Consider the following 22,812-nt stretch of genomic DNA (forward strand, 5'->3'; position numbering starts at 1 on the left):
TCAAGTCCTTGAAAGGTTGCCACACAGAGGAGGGCCAGGATCTCTTCTCGATCATCCCAGAGTGCAGGACACGGAATAATGGGCTCAAGTTGCAGGAAGCCAGATTTCAACTGAACATCAGGAAAAACTTCCCAACTGTTAGAGCGATATGACAATGGAACCAATGACCTAGGGAGGTGGTGGACTCTCCAACGCTGGAGACCTTCAAGAGGCAGCTGGACAGCCACCTGTCAGGTATGCTTTAAGTTGGATTCCTGAACTGAGCAGGGGGCTGGAGCTGATGGCCTTATAGACCCCTTCTGACTCTATGATTCTATTAGTTCAGTGGACCAATGGTCTACCTCAGTATGAGGCAGCTTTGTATTTTTCTATAGGGGAAGGACTGTAGTCCGGTAACATAGCATCTGCTTTGCATGCAGAAGGCCCCAGGTTCAGTTCCTGGCATCTCCAGTTATGGCTGGAAATGTCCCCCATCTGAAACCCTGGATTCCCCATCAGAATGAATGGGAAACACAGAGGTTCATTTTACATGGAGTGGATCAGAACCTGACTTAGAGATCAACGTGGATAGAGCACAGAGCCACTCAGAACATTTTTTTAAAAAGCACAGATACATGCAAAACTTGGCTTGTGCATACCGCTTGTGTACATTAATAGCTTTATCCTCCATGAATTTGTCTAATCCCCTTTTAAAGCTATCCACTATAGCAAATTCCATACTTTAACTATGTGCTGAATGAAGAAGTCCTTCCATTTGTCTGCCCTGAATCTTCCAACATTCAGTAATTCACTTAATGGTTAACCCAGGCATGCTCAGAAACTCTCCTTCCCCCCCCCTCTCCTTACCATCAGTTTTTAATCACTGTTTAAAAACTTTTTCTGTATCTGCAAACTTATCTTTTTGCTCCTTTTGTGACTGCTTACGTGTGATAATAAATATCTGGGCGGAGCAGCAAGTCTGGCTGTTGCTTGCCAAATTCTTTGATGTTTGATGCACCATTTAGCAAAGAAAAATCTGAGGGGACAGAAGTGCAATGATTTTAAGTGTGCCATAATTTGGCTGAAAATCTGTTTTGATGGGGGCAGTTTCTGCTAGATGGCCATAGCTCAGTGGTAGAACTGAATGCAGAAGCCTTGAATGCAGAAGTTTCCATGTTCAGTCCCAAGGCCTCTCCAGGTAGAGGTTGGAATGACCCCTGCCTGAAACTCTGGAGAGCTGCTGCCAATCAGTGCAGACAATACTGAAGTAGGTGGGCCAACGGTGTGACTCAGTAAAAGGCAGGTTCCTATGGAGATTCCCATAGCTGACCCTTTTATTATATCTGCTAAAACCAATCCAATCCCTTGGGTTTATATATATATATATATATATATATATATTTCTATTCCACCCTTGGAGCCCAAGATGTCAGACAAAAGACAGAACACTAAAAACATCTTAAAACATCTCAGAAACAAACAGCTTAAAAATAAAACATCTTCAAAGCTTCTTTTTTTAAAAAAAAATCTTTAAAAATATATTTAACAGCAATTCCAAAACAGATGCAGACTGGGTGATGGAATCACTATCTAACCTAGAGCTTCCACAGTCCAAGGACAGCACCTTAAAAATTGCAAAATGGACACTGATATAAATATAGGATATGCAAAACCATGATATTACATCACACTGTGTTCAACCCCCTACCCCCCATCAAATCAAAGTAAATCAGGATATCAAACCACTTGCCTTGCCCCACCCCTCTGCCTGGGCCTTATCAGGAGGAGCTGCAGGCTGAGTCGTGCTGCCGCAGGGATGAGACTGTGCTGGGACCATCAAGGGGCAAGCATTTCCACTTGCCTTGCCCCCCACCCCTGCTCTTAGTGACATTTGTTTGGGGACTGTCCTTTACCAGGAAGATGAATGTTTTTGGTTTGCTGTTCCTGTTTTTTTAGCTTTTCTGTTATTGTTAGTTTTTATTGTTAGTCTCTTAATGTTTTGATGTTTGCATGTTCTGCTTTGTACGTCGCTTAGAGTGGCTGACAATTCAGCCAGATAAGCGACTAATAAGTCGAAGTCGAATAAGTCGAAGTCGAATAGCCGCAGTTCCCTGAATTTGGATGCAAAGCAGAACAGTGGTTTGTTCTTCTTGTGTGCAAAGGAGGACAACAGAGAAGGGGGAAACACATGAGCCTGAGGCTAGCTGTAGCTCAGTTGCTATCACCTCAACCAGGGATGAGGAACCAGCTGCTGTTGAACTCCTACTCCCATCAGCCACAGCCAGCATAGCAAATGGTCAGGGGCTGTAGTGCAACAGCATCTGCAGGGCCACATGTTCCACATCCCTAACCCTAAACCATGACTTAGGTCAGGGGTGGGGAACATATTTTGGCCCAGTGGGTCAGATCTTTATCTACCCCACCCTGGCGGGCCAACTTTGACAGGTGGATGGGACCACCTGTCTGTCAATCATCTGATATATTAACATCAGGTGAGTGGCAGGTGGGTAGTTCGGGGTGGGCAGAAGTCACTCCACCCCCACCAATGAACCTTGGAGTAATAGGGTTCTTGCTGGGGAGTGACATTTTCCTCACCCAAGTCTTTTCTGCAATCCTAATCCCATTTATTAGAGCTTAATGAAACAGAAACAGGAAAATATAAGTAATGGTATTCTCATAGAAAAAAATGAAACGATTTACCATAATTCTGAACACATGATGAAAAATTATGTGCATTTTGTATAAATAATAATATAAAAACATTGCAGCTTAAAAAATCCCCCAAGAAATCCAAGAAAGATTGTCTTTTCCCATTTAGATGTGAAATATTACACAGACATTGGAGTATTCAGCCGCCTGACAGGGCAAAATTAATGAAAGAAGGAGCTTCCATTGTCTTTGCTTACCTACAGCTTTTAGGGATGCATACTTGTTCAGCTCCTTTCCTGGTGGCTGCTGTTCGTACGGATTTGTGATCTGTCCCATGCTTGGGTAGGAGTGCGGGTGGGTCAGCTGCGGGAGGAGAGGCGATGTTGGCACCGTGTTATTCATTTGTGTAGCATCTGTGAGAAAGAAAGAAAAAGAGGGATCATCTCGGTGAAAACAAATCAGACTCTTAAGGTTCTTGTCAGGCTAATTCTGGGGGTAGGCAACCCAGTGCTCCCCCAGCTCCCATCAGCCCCAGCCAGCATGGATGGGGATGAAGGGAGTGGTAGTCTAGCAACATCTGAAGGGCACCATGTTGTATAATTAGAGATGGATGAATTTGTCAACATGAGTTGCTTATTTTTCCAGTCTTAAGTTCAGGACCCACACTTCCACATAGGGTTGCCAGGTTCATGGCCTGAGACTGATCCTGTATCTTTAGAAGAGAAAGTCAGCCAAGTGCAGGTGTTCTTACAACCCTGTAATGAGAAAAACCACAAGGTGGAATTCTCCCTTCCCCCTGCACAACTTTTAAAGATACAGAAGACCTCTTGAAGGTCAGGCCCAGCCTCCAAGAGGTCTTATAAATCTTTAAAAGTTGTGCAGGGGGAAGGGAGAATTCCACCTTGTGGTTTTTCTCATTACAATGTTGCAAGAACACCTGCACTTGGCTGACTTTCTCTTCTCCTAAAGATACCGGATCAGTCTCAGGCCAGGAACCAGGCAACCCTACTTCCACATCAGTGTGTGTGTATTTTTTTTTTAAAGTCCTAATGAAAATTCATCAGGATTTCAGTACACATTTCTCCTAACGTACACAGTTTTGCAAGCGATTTTTCATAATGCATGTGTTTTTACATGTTTTTGCAAAGCAGTTCTCCCTGATGTAATGCATTTTTTTGTACATCATTCATCTATATGTACATTTTTACCCTAGCAAATGTAGTTTTGAACACCTTACTTGACTGGAGAACTGCATTACAAAATTCAGAGAAATGCGACTTTCAAGGGATATCTGTGTTTCGGTTCACATGTCATTTAGGGAAGTCTAGATTAAGTAAGCTCCCTTTTAAGTGCACATTGAACTGAATTTCTCCCCCATCCCTAAGCATGATGCACAGGGCTCCTTCTAGGACAAAGGGCGGGATATAAATTTAATAAACAAACAAATAAATAAATAAAGCATCGGTACAGGGCCAGCCCTGCTGTTAGGCAGAGAGAGGTGACTGCCTCAAGCAGCTGCATCTGGATGTCATTACAGGACACCAAATGCTTAATTCATTATTATTTTATTTTTTACTGCCAGAAAGGTGGGTGAAGGTGAGGCTAGCCCATGAGGCCTCACACAGTCCCCTGACATGTTCTTTCAATGCAAGGGGTTCATGTGAACCCCATTATAGAAAGCAAAACCGCTATATTTATTGGTTTATTATTTATGACGTTTATATCCCGCTCTTCTTCCTAGATGTTCAGACATCTTCATCGGTTAAAGAAAGTATAAATTCTACTCTCACCAGGCTGCTGAGAAGGAAAGAGACTTTGCAGCAATAACACAAGTGAGGGCAACACCAAAGTCAGAGTCCTAACAGAGTCCACAACTACAAAGGGGTCAGGCTAGAAGGAAGATCAGAATAGCCCAAAGTCAAGATCCAAGCAATCCACGGGCAAGAAGCAAGGCAAGGACAAGGCATGTCTGTGGTTAAGTATGGAATGGACCAGAGATCAACAGACAGGTCTACAGACATTATTGCAATAACTCTTCCATCCAAGCATCGGGGGTTTTGAGCTGGAGCTGCTGGAATCACATGCCAAACACCAGCTGACTCCCATCAATCACCTTCAGCCAGACCTTTACTCCTGAGGAGTCCTGGCCTGTAGTTGGGCACTCCTCTGGATGGGTCAGGTCTCCAACCAGCGTTTGAGGCAACACCTCTCCCTTAGACTTTGGACCCATTCATTCTCAGTGTCAGAGGCCAAACTCACCCTGGGTGCAGATGGCCCTTCCTCAGTCTCATAGCAAGACCCTGGATCCTCACCCCCAGATGAAGCCTGACCCATGGCTGGGTCCAAGACCAGAGCCTCCTGATCTTACTCTGAAGAGGACTCCCCCGGCTGGAATCTGACAATGCCACATAAAACTACTTGGCTATCTTACTAATAAGATGAAAAAATTGCTACTTTTCCAAGTTTTTTTTAAAATCTTTCCCCCTTTTTTAAATACCCATCATGCCTTTCCATCAAACTTGGCTCTCAAGGCAGCTTGCTCTCTCATTTTAAAAGGGTATAAAAATAACACACCAAAACCAACTTTAACAGAACACAACTGGAGTACCCTCCCACACACGACAATGAAAAGACGAGAAAGCAGTTCAAAACTAGTAAAGCAGATTATCATATTTGACATCAAAGGCCTGGAAGAATAGGACAGTTTTGACCTGCCACCAGAAACACTGTAAGATAATTAACTTGGTTTTCTGAATACATATATTATTTTGCGTATACTTCGATACATATGAGAGTATATTATATAAACTGTTCTAGTGCATTTTTGAAAAAATGTGTTTTGCCCATGGCACCCAATATGTTTCATGTCAGAATAACAATTTGAGCCCTCCTACATGAATTGCCAACACTCCACCAGGGCTGGCCCAAGGTTTATAGCTGCTCTAACAACTTGCCCTGATCCCTGCCCATGAGGAGGGTTCCTGATTCCTCAAGTGTTGCATATCAGGAGCCTGATGCAGAGGATGGACTGCCTTCAAGTCGATCCCGACTTATGGAGACCCTATGAATAGGGTTTTTCATGGTAAGTGGTATTCAGAGGGGGTTTACCATTGCTTCCTTCTGAGGCTAGTCCTCCCCAGCTGGCTAGGGCCTGCTCAGCTTGCCACAGCTGCACAAGCCAGCCCCTTCCTTGTCCGCAACTGCCAGATGGGGGGGCAACTGGGCTTCTTGGGACCATGCAGCTTGCCCACGGCTGCACAGGTGGCAGGGCACGTAACCCCTGAGCCACTCACTGTGGGGGTGATCTTTAGCTGGCCCTTGACACCCAGGAGACACGAGCGGGGATTTGAACTCACGGACTCTGGACTCCCAGCCAGGCTCTCCTCCCCACTGTGCTATACTAGCTGATGCAGAGGAGGAAGGTGTGATGCAGGAATACCAATTGAAAAATCTGCTTATTTGCTGCCTAACCAGTGCTGAAGCAACATTTGCTTTTCTTGTGCTCCCTGTTGGACAGTGCTTCTGGTATTCTGAATCTCCTGATTTTTTACTCACTGGATTGCTTGGGGTAAGGCAGGATATTGAGACACATAGAAAGGATGGCAGGACTGGGCCAGTATCAGACGACTCTTCATAGTGTATTGATAAATCCAAGGGACATCACCAAGTGGTGAATGGCTAAAGTGCCTCTATATGCCAAACACTCCTGGAATTTTGGCACCCCAAGTAGTTGTGCACTTGAGTTGTCAGCCTCACATGACATCCATCATACACCAGCTGCTTGCGCCCCTCTTACTGTACCTTTGAGCTTCTTTCAACTCAAAAAGAGCATATAGATATAAAGGTGCAGCCATGATACCTTGAATGTGCCCAATTGCATTTTTTTTCCAATGCTTGCACATTAGACACTCCTATTGCCTTTTAAAGCCTTTGTTGAGCAAAGTGGCTGACAACCACCTGTCACTCGTAGCAGCCATGGTATGGCAAGCTTCAATCTAAATCACAAGATCACACAGCAGTGTCTGTTTCCTGCTTATTCCTTACAATGGAGCCAGAAAGCTGAACTTGTGTGACAGTCTAGATAGCTCCCTGCAACATCAAATAAAGGTTTATGATGATCGAGTCAAGGGCAAAGCTCACTTATCAAGAGGCAGCAATCTTATTCATGCAGAGTGAATTGTTCCCTACCCAGAAATCTGGCGGTAGCACCAGTGGCTCTGCAAAGGCAGCCAGGATTGTCAGGGATCCTTGCCACATGACTGTCTGCAAATGGCTAATGGAGCTGAGTAGACCAGCAGGTGTGCCCTTGGGAAAACATAAAAGAAAACTACCCCTCAGTGCCCAAGGAAGTCTCTTCTAAGTCTGGGCCAAATGTTTGAATGGTTGATTTATGTAAATTTCTATAAATATTAGCAGAGGTTGTCAATGGTCTGAGATGTGTGTTTGCCATTGTGTGCATTTACCTAAATAGCAGGCTTTTACCCTGCATTGAGATCACTGAGACTTAAGACTTAGTAAAATAAGAAAAAACTACTTTATTTATAGAAATACATAGTAGATAGGAAAGGCATATCTAGTTCTAACTAACTAACTAAGCTGGAGGCTCAACACCCAAGTTTGGGAGTTGCCCTCATGGCTCAGGAGGGAGAGAGCAGAGACAAAGGTGTCTCCTCTCTCTCGGACAGTCGAAGAAGAGAGGAAGGGGAAAGGCCGGAAGGAGGAGGGGCAGATAAGCTTCCCTAAGCATATCAGTCTAACGACGGAAGGAAGTTCAGTCACAGCATCACAGGTAAAGGTAGTCAAGCTCATCTATCTGGAGGACCCTAACTCTATCTTCCTTCTGGAACATAAACAAAAGAACAAAACAGGAGTTGCTCTTGCCCCACTTCCAACATATTTCAATTCAGGGGGAAGGTGATTTTGAGGATGAAAAAGTTGGGTGGAATTTCCAGGGGGTTATGGTAGATGTCCTGTTGCTGGAATTCAGGGGAGTGAAATTGTCATCACCACCACTAATGGGATATCAAATATCTGTATCTATCTACACACATGGACACAGACATGGTGTGCACTGGCCACAAGATTCAATTCGCATCTGTATCTAGTCTGAAGGTGCTCTGTGTCTGTCCAATTCAATGGATAAAATTGAACAAAATCGGTTAACAACAAAACTCTCTCCCCACCCTTTACTATAACGGGGAATCTAGAAATGGTCATGTTTTTTCCCCTTTTCACAGAAGTGGATGAAATTTGCAGGGCTCGTCCAGCAGAGCTCATCTTATGTTCTTAATTATGTTCTTGTTAAATGTTAGTGCAAATTGCTAGCACTGTTATCCAGGAATTGACTAGTTCTCTAGGACTTATAGAAGTTAAATATCTGACTGGTATCATGTCTGTCACAAAACTCCATGAAATTATGGTATTTGATTTTAAACATGCATTTTATATTGTTGTAACCTGCCCATGGACCTTATGGTGAAGAACAGGAAAGAAATCTAATCGTTACAAGTGCTGGCTGCAAGTTTTAGGGACCCTCTCCCTTGGTAGCCTCACCTCCTCATTACTGTTGCCAATGTGCTTGCCTTGGCCCTGTGGGCCCAATTCGCACCCCCCCCAGAAAGAGTCTTTCTTTCAGACTTCCCATAGGCATCTGTGAGAACAGGATGCTGGATTAGATGGACCATTGTCCTCTTCCAGCAGGGCTTATGTTCTTCAGTGTTCAAAGCCAGGATTGAAGCCATTTTGGGGTGAGTGGTCAAATACCACAGCATCACCCTAATGCCTGCCCCAAAGTTTACGAGGGGGAAAGAAAATGGATGGGGACAATCAGCCAATATTCCATGCCGATTGAGGATCATCACTAATTTGGGCTGTTTTGGAGGAGTTACCCAAATAGTTTGTATATTGCTATTTGTTTTGTACTTCTGGAAATCTTGGGGTTCCCCTGTGTCTTTTTATACCTCCCTCTTGTGCCTGGGTGGTGTCACTGAACAGGCTGAACATTGGAAACAGAGGGAATGATAGCCATTGAAAGACCTTTCTCCTCCAAGCCTTCCATTAAAGGCGATGTGAGGAAAGTGGACAGAGAAAAGTTTTTCTCCCTCTCATAACGCCAGATCTTGTGGGCATCCAATGAAGCTGAACGTTGGCAGATTCAGGACAGAGAAAAGAAATTGCTTGTTTACACAGCACATAGCGAAATGATGGAATTAACTTCCACAAGAAGCGGTGATTGTCGCCAACTTGGATGGCTTTGAAAGAGGATTAGACAAATTCATGGAGGATACGGCTATCAATGGCTACACCTCACGATGGCTGTTTTCTACCTCGGCTTCTGGGGGAAGTATGCCTCTGAATGCCAGTTGCTGGGGATCACAAGTGAGAAGAGTCCTGTTGTGCTCAGGTGCTTCTTGCAGACCTCCCACAAGCATCTGTTTGGCCGCTGTGAGAACAGGTTGCTGGACTAGATGGACTACTGGCCGGATCTAGCAGACTCTTCTCAAGGTCTTAGGTTTAAGCCCTTGGGTTCTTCGACATCTTGTGGTAGGGAGGTCTTCAAGCAGAAAAGAAATACAAACAAGGCAGAACGAATGCCCAGCAGGTTTGGGGAAGAAAAGGTCTTCCAATATGGCATATGAAATCAAAAAAAGTTGAACAGTACACAATGGAGGAAAATCTCTTCTTCTCGCTGACATTTGGATTGCTCTTCACCTTGGAGAGATTCCCCTCCCCTCTTTTTTTGTAACCTCAGATAAGAGAGAAGCTCAAGTGGGAGCTTTGTTACAATTTCAATCACACAGCCCTTGTTTTTATCTACCAGCCTTCAGCCTTAAAAGGCAGTCAAGATACTGCTGGTGTCTCACCCTGGTGTTATTTTAAGACCCTCTTTCTCTGGAGCTTTCCGGTGATCAATAAGGACAGTATCTAGACAGGGATGTCTTGTTATGACGATGACCCACATCTATTTTGGGATGCTAGAAAGGTCTTTTGGGAAAAGACTATTTTACTAGCAAAAGGACTACAATAAGAAAGGACCACAACTTTCAGTAAATGGAAGTAAAAGTGACGGGGAAATTAATAGAGTGTGAAGCCTTTTATGTTATTATTATTTTAAGTGTCCGCAGCATTAGACATTGATACTTTTAGTACGGATGGAAAGATCTGTTTGTTTCAGTTTCTTATCTTTCCAAACTTAAATTTGATTCTCCACATTTCTGCAGCAATTTGCAAATTTTTTTTTAAAAAAATCCTAATGAAAATTCACAAGCATTTTAGTGTGAATTTATCCTAATACAAACATTTTTATATGCGGTTTTGACTAAAGTACACATATTTTTTGCAAGCAATTTCTCCTAACAGAATGCATTTTCACTCATCTATTCATTTGCATGCACACATTCTCCTAATATACACATGTTTGTCAACATTCTTTGGTCAGAGACCTGCATCACACCATTCAAATATGTGCGAATTTCAAAGGAGGGCTACGTTTCGGTTCCCATATTGTTTCAGAAAGTGCAGCTTTGATACATTCGGCTTGAAATGAGAACAGGATCAAATCCCTCCCCATCCCTACTGACACCGCAGCAGAGATAAGGAACGTGTTTTCAGCCCAAGTACTGTGTTCCCACACAGGCAGCCTTCCAGGGACTGGATGCCAGTGATGAGCAGGACCAGATGCAAAAGCGGCCATGGCCACAGGGAAAAAGGGGGTGTGGCCAAAGAGAAAAGTGGATGGAGCAATGGATGGGGCTCTTACCTTTGTACAATAGGTTACATTCAAGCCAACCTAAAATTAAATTATTTTTAACTTGTTTATGTATATGGATATTGTTTATGTATTTTGCTTTGTAAATTAATTTGATATTTTTTTAATTGTACTTTGTGTATTCTAATGTAAACCGTTTTGAGATCTTTTAGATAGTAAGCGGTCTATAAATGGAAATAATAATAATAATAATAATAATAAGGCAGAGGTTTCTACACATGTGCCTCACCTTCATCTGAGGTTCCCCACCCCTGCACTACAGATTAAGAACATAAGAAGAGCCTGCTGGATCAGGCCAGTGGCCCATCTAGTCCAGCATCCTGTTCTCACAGTGGCCAACCAGGTGCCTGGGGGAAGCCCGCAAGCAGGACCCGAGTGCAAGAACACTCTCCCCTCCTGAGGCTTCCGGCAACTGGTTTTCAGAAGCATGCTGCCTCTGACTAGGGTGGCAGAGCACAGCCATCACGGCTAGTAGCCATTGATAGCCCTGTCCTCCATGAATTTGTCTAATCTTCTTTTAAAGTCATCCAAGCTGGTGGCCATTACTGCATCTTGTGGGAGCAAATTCCATAGTTTAACTATGTGCTGGGTAAAGAAGTACTTCCTTTTGTCTGTCCTGAATCTTCCAACATTCAGCTTCTTTGAATGTCCACGAGTTCTAGTATTATGAGAGAGGGAGAAGAACTTTTCTCTATCCACTTTCTCAATGCCATGCATAATTTTATACACTTCTATCATGTCTCCTCTGACCCGCCTTTTCTCTAAACTAAAAAGCCCCAAATGCTGCAACCTTTCCTCGTAAGGGAGTCGCTCCATCCCCTTGATCATTCTGGTTGCCCTCTTCTGAACCTTTTCCAACTCTATAATATCCTTTTTGAGATGAGGCGACCAGAACTGTACACAGTATTCCAAATGCGGCCGCACCATAGATTTATACAACGGCATTATGATATCGGCTGTTTTATTTTCAATACCTTTCCTAATTATTGCTAGCATGGAATTTGCCTTTTTCACAGCTGCCGCACACTGGGTCGACATTTTCATCGTGCTATCCACTACAACCCCGAGGTCTCTCTCCTGGTCGGTCACCGCCAGTTCAGACCCCATGAGCGTATATGTGAAATTCAGATTTTTTGCTCCAATATGCATAATTTTACACTTGTTTATATTGAATTGCATTTGCCATTTTTCCGCCCATTCACTCAGTTTGGAGAGGTCTTTTTGGAGCTCTTCGCAATCCCTTTTTGTTTTAACAACCCTGAACAATTTAGTGTCGTCGGCAAACTTGGCCACTTCACTGCTCACTCCTAATTCTAGGTCATTAATGAACAAGTTGAAAAGTACAGGTCCCAATACCGATCCTTGAGGGACTCCACTTTCTACAGCCCTCCATTGGGAGAACTGTCCGTTTTTTCCTACTCTCTGCTTTCTGCTTCTTAACCAATTCCTTATCCACAAGAGGACCTCTCCTCTTATTCCATGACTGCTAAGCTTCCTCAGAAGTCTTTGGTGAGGTACCTTGTCAAACGCTTTTTGGAAGTCTAAGTACACTATGTCCACTGGATCACCTCTATCTATATGCTTGTTGACACTCTCAAAGAATTCTAATAGGTTACTGAGACAGGACTTTCCCTTGCAGAAGCCATGCTGGCTCTGCTTCAGCAAGGCTTGTTCTTCTATGTGCTTAGTTAATCTAGCTTTAATCATACTTTCTACCAGTTTTCCAGGGACAGAAGTTAAGCTAACTGGCCTGTAATTTCCGGGATCCCCTCTGGATCCCTTTTTGAAGATTGGTGTTACATTTGCCACTTTCCAGTCCTCAGGCACGGAGGAGGACCCGAGGGACAAGTTACATATTTTAGTTAGCAGATCAGCAATTTCACCTTTGAGTTCTTTGAGAACTCTCGGGTGGATGCCATCCGGGCCCGGTGATTTGTCAGTTTTTATATTGTCCATTAAGCTTAGAACTTCCTCTCTCGTTACCACTATTTGTCTTAGTTCCTCAGAATCCCTTCCTGCAAATGTTAGTTCAGGTTCAGGGATCTGCCCTATATCTTCCACTGTGAAGACAGATGCAAAGAATTCATTTAGCTTCTCTGCAATCTCCCTATCGTTCTTTAGTACACCTTTGACTCCCTTATCATCCAAGGGTCCAATTGTCTCCCTAGATGGTCTCCTGCTTTGAATGTATTTATAGAATTTTTTGTTGTTGGTTTTTATGTTCTTAGCAATGTGCTCCTCAAATTCTTTTTTAGCATCCCTTATTGTCTTCTTGCATTTCTTTTGCCAGAGTTTGTGTTCTTTTTTATTTTCTTCATTCGGACAAGACTTCCATTTTCTGAAGGAAGACTTTTTGCCTCTAAGAGCTTCCTTGACTTTGCTCGTTAACCATGCTGGCATCTTCTTGGCCCTGGCGGTACCTTTTCTGATCTGCGGTATGCACTCCAGTAGAGCTTCTAATACAGTGTTTTTAAACAACTTCCAAGCATTTTCGAGTGATGTGACCCTCTGGACTTTGTTTTTCAGCTTTCTTTTTACCAATCCCCTCATTTTTGTGAAGTTTCCTCTTTTGAAGTCAAATGTGACCGTGTTGGATTTTCTTGGCAATTGGCCAGTTACATGTATGTTTAATTTAATAGCACTGTGGTCACTGCTCCCAATCGGTTCAACAACACTTACATCTCGCACCAGGTCCCGGTCCCCAGTGAGGATTAAGTCCAGGGTTGCCGTCCCTCTGGTCGGTTCCATGACCAACTGATTGCCTTCATCTGGACCGACGATGGTCACTAAGAGGGCTGTGCATCCCTCCCCCCCTATTCTTACCACTGAAAAGGCCTTGCCTCTTGTGCATGCCAGTCTGATTAACTTTCATGATGGGCTTTCAGCAGGGCCTCAATCTTAGAGCTCGGCCAGGATCATCCATGTGCAGGTGGCCCTTCAAATAGCACGCATAGTTGTCTGCCGGAGCCTAATCCTGCAAATACTTTCTGAGCCAGCCTGCATGAGGTTTAGGGGACCTTTGGCCCTCGAGATGTTCCTATCAAAACCAACAGAAGCCTTTTCTCAAGCCTCACTGTGGCATGAGGAAAATGTTGGTGAGTGGGAGGAGTCAGAGTTATCAGCCCCAGCGACCACAGACAATGGCTGGGGATGATGGGAGTTGTAATTCAGCAATATCTGGATGACCAAAGGTTCTCCACACCTGGCCTACATGATAGCCTGGACACCCTCCCTGGCACTTCCCTTTCTTAGGATGCCCGCAAGGATCCTTATGAAGCTCCCTAAGCCATTTGTGCATCAAGCAGCACATGTGTTTATTTTAGTTTCGTTCTTTTTTAGTCCCTTTGGAATTTGCGAAGATTTTCAAGCAGGCAGTTCACTTCACAAATCCTCTCCAATCTTAGTCACACACTCCTGTGCTGCTGGCAGAGATTTGCTTGCTTTTAGTAATGTGTTTTTATTTTGCCACTGTGTAGAGGTGATTTGTAATGCAAAAGTCAACCAAAGAGTGGGGAAACAGACAGCAGAGTGCAGGAAACAAAGTCAATAAAGGTGACACCGAGTGGAGAAGGGCCATAGCTCAGTAGCAGAGCATCTGCTTTGCGTGCAGAAGGTTGCAGGTTCGATCCTCGGCATTTCCAGGTAGGGCTGGGAGAGACTCCTGCCTGAAACCCTGGAGAGTCGCTGCCAGTCAGTGTAGACAATACTGAGCTAGATCTGACTCGGTATAAAGCAGCTTCCTATGTTCCTATGAAAACTGTCACATGTGCTCTGCTTCAGCTGAAGACTCAATAGACAGCCCTCGACCTTCTCCATCCTCCTCCTCCTTTCTAAACTGCCCTTCCTCCCATAGGAACCCAGGACAGTTTAAAGCAGCCTTTCCCAACTAGTAGGCCACCAGATATTGTTGGACCACAACTCCCATGAGCCTCAGCTGGCATTGCCAATGGTCAGGAAAGATGGGAATTGTGGTCCAACAACATCTGGTGGCCCACTATTTGGGAAAGGCTGGTTTAAAGAATGGTCAAATAAAAGCCAGTCGCTTATTACAAGGGATGGGCGGATTTGCCCCTTTTGGTTTCAGTTTCTCCATTTCCCAACCTTAAGTTCAGTTCTCGTTTCACATCCGTTTGCGAACTCCCCCCTCCCCCAAGTCCTCAAGAAAATGAGTGCAAATTTGTCCCAATATGCACATTTTTGTATGTAATTTTGCCTAATATACCATGGGCTCCTTCTGGGAGGAAGGGAGGGCTATCAATTAATTAAATGAAGCTAATATATACCTCTTTTTTGTTTAGCAAAATCATTTATCTTGATATAATGTGCTTTTGTATGTTATTGTCACTAATGCATGCATTTCTATGGGCACTTCATGATGTGCTTTTTTTGTACATGTTCCTTGGCTGGAGAACTGCATTGCAAAATTCGGAGAAATTTCAAATGTCAAAGTATGACTGTGTTGGTTCATGTGCTATTTCACAAAGTTCTAATTTGGTAAGCTTGCATTTACATTTCTCCCCCATCCCTACGTACAACAATAATTAAACCATTTAAAACAGGTATCCAAATAGGCATAATTCCACAAACAAGAAATTCAAACTGCTGGACAACAAGTCACTTCCCCGCAAAGGCAGGTGTGGGGAATCATTTTTATCACAAGGGCCACATTTCTTTCTGGGCAATTGTCCCAGGGCCACATGCCGGTGATGGGCAGGGCCAGAGGCAAAGATGTGCAGTGCAACGAATGTACATTTTACCTGCGTATAGGAGGCTAGCTTCTACACAATCTATTCTCCATCTAGCCAAGGAAGAGGCGTTGAGTTCAAGCAAAGCAGGGGCAGTGTGGGGAGTGGCTTGGGGAAAGGGTGTGTGGCTGGGGGGAGTTACAAGGGTCAGGTAGACCTGGAGAGCTGCATTCAGTCCTTTGCCTTGAGGTCCTCCACTCCTGCCCAAAGGTCTGAATGAGTAAATCTCCGTATTGGTATTGGTATTGAAATATTAGCAACAAGGGGGACAGTTGTATATCTAAGCCACAATTGTTAGCAGATAATAAGCATTCACTTAATATACCTGTTTAATTGTTGTAAACTGCCCAGAGAGCTTTGGCTATGGGGCGGTATTAGGGTTGCCAGGTTCAGGGCCTGAGACTGATCCTGTATCTTTAGGAGAAGAGAAAGTCAGCCAATTGCAGGTGGTCTTGCAACCCTGTAATGGGAAAAACCACAAGGTTAAATTCTCCCTTCCCCCTGCACAACTTTTAAAGATACAGAAGACCTCTTGGAGGCTGGGCCTGGCAACCAAGAGGTCCTCTGTATCTTTAAAAGTTGTGCAGGGGGAAGGGAGAATTTAACCTTGTGGTTTTTCCCATTACAGGGTTGCAAGAACACCTGCGCTTGGCTGACTTTCTCTTCTCCTAAAGATACAGGATCAGTCTCAAGCCCTGAACCTGGCAACCCTAGGCGGTATATAAATGCAATAAATAAATAAATATCTAGGGAGAGGGAATGTCACAACTGGGGTGCCACAACAGAGAAGCTCCTGTCTCACATCACAGCCCAACTGGGCCCTGCTCACCAACAAAACCACAAGCCTGGACTCCCCGCAGATCTGAAGGCACAGATGGGCAGGTATTGGACGAGATGCTCCTGTATGTATTTGGCTCCCAAGTCATTTGGGGCTTTATCCACCAATATCAACAACTTGAATTGGGCTCACAAGCAGCCAATGCAATGCTTCAAGGACTGGTCATATGTGATCCCATTTGGCTACCTTGCTTTAACCACCAGGCAGCTGGATTCCGCACTAGCCTCAGTTTCCAGGGCAGCCTCATGCTTTGCTATAACCCAGTTTGCAAAGTGACTGTGGTATGGATTACTGAAGCCAGGCTATCCTAGTCCAGGGACAGCCATTTCAGGAGAACCAGCCATAGCTGGACTAGGCACTCCTCACCGCTGAGGCCTCTTGGGATCAAGAAGTAACCCCAGACTGTGCACCAGTTCCTTCATGAGGATTGCAGCTCCATCCACAACAGGCCATCTCCTTTATTCCTGGACACAAGAACCATCTGTCACAAGCACCTCCATCTCATCAGGATTCAGTCTTAAATTGGACCTCATCCAGCTCATCGCTGCCTCCAGGCATTGGTCCAGCACTTGCACAGCTTGATTCAGATGGAAAGGAGAGCGGAAGAGTTGGGCATCCTCAGCATACTGGGGACACTTCACCCCAAATTCCCTGGATGGCTCCTCCCATTGGTGTCATAGAGATCAGCCTTTCCCAACGCTTGGTTCCCCAGATGTTGCTGGACTACAATTCCCATCATCCCAGACCATTGGCCATGCTGGCTGGGGCCAATGGGAGTTGTAGTCCAGCAACATATGGGGACTCAATGGTTGGGAAAGGTTGATATAGATGTTAAAGAGCATCCCTCTCACTCCCTCCTTGCTCTCTCTTTCTCATTTTCTAGTTTCACAGAAAAGTCTTCTCCTGCACTTTCCGTCTTTCTGAGAGCCTTCCTTCCTTCCTTCTCTTTTCTTACATGCTACTTCCCCTGTTTCCTTTGTAGGGTTGAATTCTGCCTGTCCCATTTTATGCATTTTCCTGCCTTATCACTAATATCTAAAAAAAAGTAAAAATGCCTGTAAACATTAGTTCATGTTAAACATCTGTTCCAAAGATTTGGCTGGTTGATTCAGTCCTACTCCCCTTCCACACGCACCCCTTTCGAACAAGCATCTGCCACTTGGCCTTACATTTGCTCTCCGTTGCCTTCATGCTCTACCATCAAATTCCCCTTCCTGCCACCTTCACTTTATGCTGCACAGCACTTCATGACCTGGCCTCTGCAGGAGGTTTTTCTCCCAGCGATACCAACACTCTTCTTCCCTCACATCCACTTGCATGGCTCTGCAACGTTCCACCAAGCAATTAAATATCCGCAAGCAGGGATGTCCATTTCGGTTCTCTCAGTTCCTCATTTTCCTAATCTTAAATTCAGTTCTCCACATTTCTGCAACAGGTTGCAATGATTATATATATATATCAAACAATCCTGAAGAAAATTCTTCAGCATTTTAGTGTGAATTTCTCTTAATAAATACATTCTTGTGCGCAGTTTAACGTACACAGTTTTGCAAGCAGTTTATCCTAATGTAATGCACTTTTGTATGCTGCTTTCAGCAATATATTCGTTTTGTGCACACTTTTTCCTTTGTGTAACCATTGCTTGGGTGCATTCCAAAATTCAAATTAGTGCAAATTTCAAATGATAGCAGGTCCCAGGTTGTTTCAGAAAATGCAAATTTGATATAAATTTGGGTTTAAATGTGAACTGATTCAGTTTCCCCCCCATCCCTATTCACAACCATTCAGTGACATCCCAACTGCTCCTCCAATGAGCAAGAAGAGGTAGGGTAGTGGTGCTTGGGGTCACATGAAAGCCTATTTTCAACCAGTTACATATTTACTTTATTTTTTTCAGAAGCATTTCTCTCCTGCTTTTCTGCCTCAGTACGAGGCACTCAAGAAAGCTCAGAACATGACCAAACAACCCATCAAGAACCAATAAATCAATAACAAACATAGCTTAAAAACACAAGAGGCAGCCAATTATTGATCATAAAACATGAAAGGAAGCTTATTCTGCTTCTTCAAATCAAGAAACACATTCACAGATCTCCAAGGCCAAAAGCCTGTCAAAACAGAAAGTATTGTAGCCTTGTCCGGAATGATTGCAGGGAGAAACCAAAATGGATGGCTCAACCTGGGAGATTCCAGAGCCCAGGCATAGCAGCAGAGAAAATGTCATTGTACAGCCTCGCCAACAAGACCTCAGATGTCAGCAGGACATGAGATATGGAGTCAACAGCTGATCACAGAGCAACATTGGGCTCATATCGCAGGACAATGGTGGAGAAGCCTTTGTGAGCCTGAGGGCCTCATTCCCTTCTGGGAGACTTTTCAAGGGCCACATGCCAGTGGGTGGAACAATGCATATGCAATTTATATACATGTGCTTCTACACCCACCCACAGACATCACTTTCTGTTCCCCATCCAGGGAAGCAAGAGGTACTATCAGAGTTCATGGACACATTAAGGCCAGGCAAAAACACTCAAGGAAGATGTGCAGCAAGGCCAGTCGAGGGGATGTGACCTGGAGAAAGTCCAAAGGGACAGTCAGAGAGGCCTGGAAGGCCACATGCAACTTGTATCAGCCACTCTTTATTTTATGTTTGCTAAATTGTTTATTTTCGTCTTGTTTGAATTTATTGCTATGTTTTGTAAACTGACGTCTCTCCTCTACCTCAGCGCTTTTATTTTGAGTGCTTGTTGTAAGCCACTTTGGGCACACGTCACTGTGGAAAGGTGGCATATAAATAAACCCAGTCAATCAATCCAATCCATCCATCCATCCATCCATCCATCCATCCATCCATCCATCAATCAATCAACTTATTTGAAGGCTGCAAACAGGGATGGGAGGATCTGTCTGCTTTGGCTGTCTTATGTTTTTCATTTTTCCAATCTTAAATTTAGTTCCTCACATTTCTGAAGCAATTTGTGATTTTTTTAAAAAAAAATCCTCATGGAAAGTCTTCAGCATTTTGGTGTAAATTTCTCTTAATAAACATAAAATGATGCAACTGAGGTTATCATACTTTGGACACATCATGAGAAGACATGGTTCACTAGAAAAGACAATAATGCTGGGAAAAACCGAAGGGAGTAGAAAAAGAGGAAGGCCAAACAAGAGATGGATTGATTCCATAAAGGAAGCCACAGACCTGAACTTACAAGATCTGAACAGGGTGGTTCATGACAGATGCTACTGGAGGTCACTGATTCATAGGGTCGCCATAAGTCATAATCGACTTGAAGGCATATAACAACAACAAACACATTTGGGGGTGCAGTTTTGACTGATGTACACATTTTTTCCTAGCAATATTCTCAAATAAAATACATTTTTGTATGTGATTTCCATGAATGTATTCATGTTAGTGCACACTTCCCCCTAATATATGCACTTTTGTAAATATTGTTTAGTTGGAGAACCGCATCACAAAATTGGAAGGAGTGCAAATGTTGAGGGATAACTGTGTTTCAGTTCTCCTGTTGTTTCAGAAAGTGCAAATTTAATAGATGTGGCTTTAAATGGGTAGAGAATCCAATTTCTCCCCCATCCCTAGCTGCAAACCTCTGTATACTTTCTTGACAGTGGACTTACTTCTGAATAAAACATGCACAGGATTGCAGTGCACATGTCAGTATTTCAGATGTCTATAACAGTAGGCCATTACTGTGACCACTCTCTATTAGGAAAGGCTGACCCCTCATTCGGCAACAGTAACATTTTTGCAATTCAGCATGTGGAAGAGCCACTCCTGTTCACAGAGCCTCTAATTATTTGCTGTGTTCCATTGTATGCAGGTGGTGGCACATCAGGTAAACATACATACACACATGGATTACACTTGCACTTCTAGGTGTTCACTTTTCTCCAATTGTACACACAGGGATTTAAGCTGAGTTACAGGAGACAAAAAGAAGGTTTTAAGAAACAGAGGCAGAAGGAAAGCATTTTGACACATTAGAGTGGTTCCCCCCATCAGCTGTCAAGTTTGTTTATGTGATCATTTTTAGCCTGCTACCCCATTGTGAAGGCTGGGTGGGTGGGGGGTTGAGGTAGCTAAACGTTAGAACCGTAACATGGGATTGGGGATGCTGTGGCTCCCCAGATGTCGTTGGACTCCAACTCCCACCAGCTCCAGTCGTCATGTCCAATGGTCAGGGATGATGAGAGTTGGGGGTCCAACCTGTGGAGGGCCACAGGTTCTCCACCCCTGCCATCAAATCAAATGTTAAAATTGAATGGGGGGAAACTTACAAAATATCAGTGCTTGGCATTCATCCTGTTCTCTTCCTTTCCCTTCATGGTGAGAGAAAGAGAGCAGGATGAGTGCCAAGCACAGATATTTTATAAATCCTTATAGAGCATATCCCAGGCCACCCCCCTGTAGGTGAATAACCGGAGGGTTAGGCTGTGTGCAGATGGCCATTGGCCCCCAGCATCCCAAATCATCTCTTGTGGCAGGACATAAGGCCACACACTACCACTAGCAGGGCCAGTTCTAAAGGGCGGCCAGGTTGGGCACTGGCCCGAGGGCCCCGGAGCTACAGGAGCCCCTGAGGGGCCCCGGGGCCCTCCGCTCCCCTTCCATGATCCGTGCCCCCCCCACACCCCACTTACCTGTCAGCCGGCTTTTTAGCATTGCCCTTAATGAAGATGGAGGCCGCAGCTTCCCTAAGGTACTGAAGCTGCTGCCGCCGTCTTAGTTGATGGCAGAGATGTGCGCGCGTAGCACACACGAGTGCCATCAACAAAGATGGCGGCGGAGGCTTCATTCCCCTTAGAGAAACCCTGGCCGCCATCTTCATTAAGGGCAATGGTAAAGACTAGACAGGTAGGGGGGCTGTGGGGTGTGTGCGGGGGGGGCGTACGTACATATGCACGTGTGCACACACACACACACACACACACACACACACTGGGGGGCCAGGGCAAGCTGATGCCCAAGGGCCCCCGCATGCCTGGAGCTGGCCCTGACCACTAGGGATGGGAAACAAATTAAATTCCGTTTTCATTTCAAGCCAAATCCATCAAATCTGCTCTTTCTGAAATGATATGAGAACTGAAACATAGCCGTCCTTTGAAATTTGCACTTATTCGAATTTTGCAATGCAGTTCACCACCCAAACAAGTGTTTACAAAAATGCATACGTTTAGGGGGAAATGTGCATAAAATGAATATATGAGTGAAAACAACATACACAAATGCATTGGATGAGGAGAAATTGCTTGCAAAAAGTAATCAAAACTGCATGTAAAATGTGTATTAGGAGAAATTCACAATAAAATGCTGGAAAATATTCACAAGGATTTTTTTTTAAAAAAAAGATCTCAAGTTGCTGCAGAAATGTGGAGAACTATATTTAAGACTGGAAAAACAAGAAGCTAAGAGAACCGAAACTGACATTTCTTTCCATCCCCAACCACCACCTATATCAGACGCTGGGTGGGAGGAGCAGTATGCTGTCCAGACACCTATTATAAGCCAAAGAATGGGAAAGAGACATAGTTCAGTGGGGAAGCATCTGCCTTGCATGCAGAAGGAACCTGGCTCAATCCCCGGCATCTCCAGGTAGAGAACCCTTTCTATATTCCCAGAGAACCGCTACCGGTCAGTGTAGCCAAACTGAGTTGGACACACCAATGGTCTGACTCGGCACAAGGCAGCTTCCCAGGCTCCTACGTTTCTAGGATTGGAAAAGGGAAGAAATCCACCCTTCTTCAGTCTCATACAGTGGACAGCCTTGCACTAATAAGATCCGCATGAGACATAAATAACAGGAGGATGTATCTCCTGGGTACAATGTTCTTGCATTAACCAAAACTGGCAGCATTCTTCATCCTTCGGCTGTGGCACAACTTACCCAGAAGGCAGATAAATGGGAACCTAATTACCAATTAGAAAATTGCCCAGCCCTGGCAAAACCCAATCATCTAACAGATGACTTCCACCTCTCAACGATAAGGGCTGTAAAGATTTCCCCCCCCCCCCCGGCATCTGTTTTGCATTCCTTGTTATTTTCATGAAGGTACGCATGCCCTTTGCTGAGTCGTTCATTTGACAACTAAATGGAGGCGCAAAGGGCAGTTTTGCCATTTTTTAAAATGTATGCTTCTGTCCCATCAGCTAGAAGCTGAGTAGAGGACCTGACCTTTAGGATGATAAATGGAGAAAATCAGACACAGAGATTAGTAATAATGTTGTTTTGGGATGTGTTCCTCGAAAAACATATCCTTTTTCCTTTTTTCCCCTTGTTTGCATAATATTAAGTACCGGTTCTTGCTGAAACATAGGATTTCCTTAAGGAAATATACACCCTCACATTGTTGTAGTAAACACTTCTGGACTTTGCTTTGCTTACTTCTGTGACTGTGAAGAACAAGTGTGTTCTATAGACTGTGTTGCTCAATCCACAATATGGAATCAGAGAGTCTTCCTCGCAACGAAAAGACAGGAAGTGTTGGGTAAATCTCCTTTCAGCCTCAGCCTCAAATCCTTATCAGTATGTGAGAAACGTAAGAAGCTGCCTTGCAATGAGTCAGACCACTGGTCCATCAAGCTCAATATAATCTACACTGACTGGCAGGGACATCCAAAGATTTTAGACAAGGACATTCCCAGCACACTCTGGAGATGCTAGGGGTTGAACCTGGGAGTTTCTGCACTTTCTTCAGATGCTAATGTGGACATGTGTCCTACTTCAGAGGACACTCCTCTATTTGAAGGGCTCAGAGGGCCAGTTCTCTATTTGAAGGGTTGTTCAGTTGTCCGGTTTAAAGTTTTT

The 22,812-nt window shown here is 44.2% G+C and overlaps 1 protein-coding gene across 1 annotated transcript in view; it reads right to left on the reverse strand.

Moving 5' to 3' along the window:
* SHISA9 (shisa family member 9) overlaps window positions 1–22,812 on the reverse strand; it is a 268,132-nt gene that overhangs the window by 25,783 nt on the left and 219,537 nt on the right. Inside the window, exon 3 of the mRNA XM_061599553.1 lies at window positions 2,886–3,041. Within this exon, the coding sequence (XP_061455537.1) occupies window positions 2,886–3,041 (156 nt within the window). The remainder of the gene's footprint in view (window positions 1–2,885; window positions 3,042–22,812) is intronic.

Source organism: Rhineura floridana, chromosome 17 (assembly GCF_030035675.1).
Source record: "Rhineura floridana isolate rRhiFlo1 chromosome 17, rRhiFlo1.hap2, whole genome shotgun sequence".
NCBI classification, from domain to species: domain Eukaryota; kingdom Metazoa; phylum Chordata; class Lepidosauria; order Squamata; family Rhineuridae; genus Rhineura; species Rhineura floridana.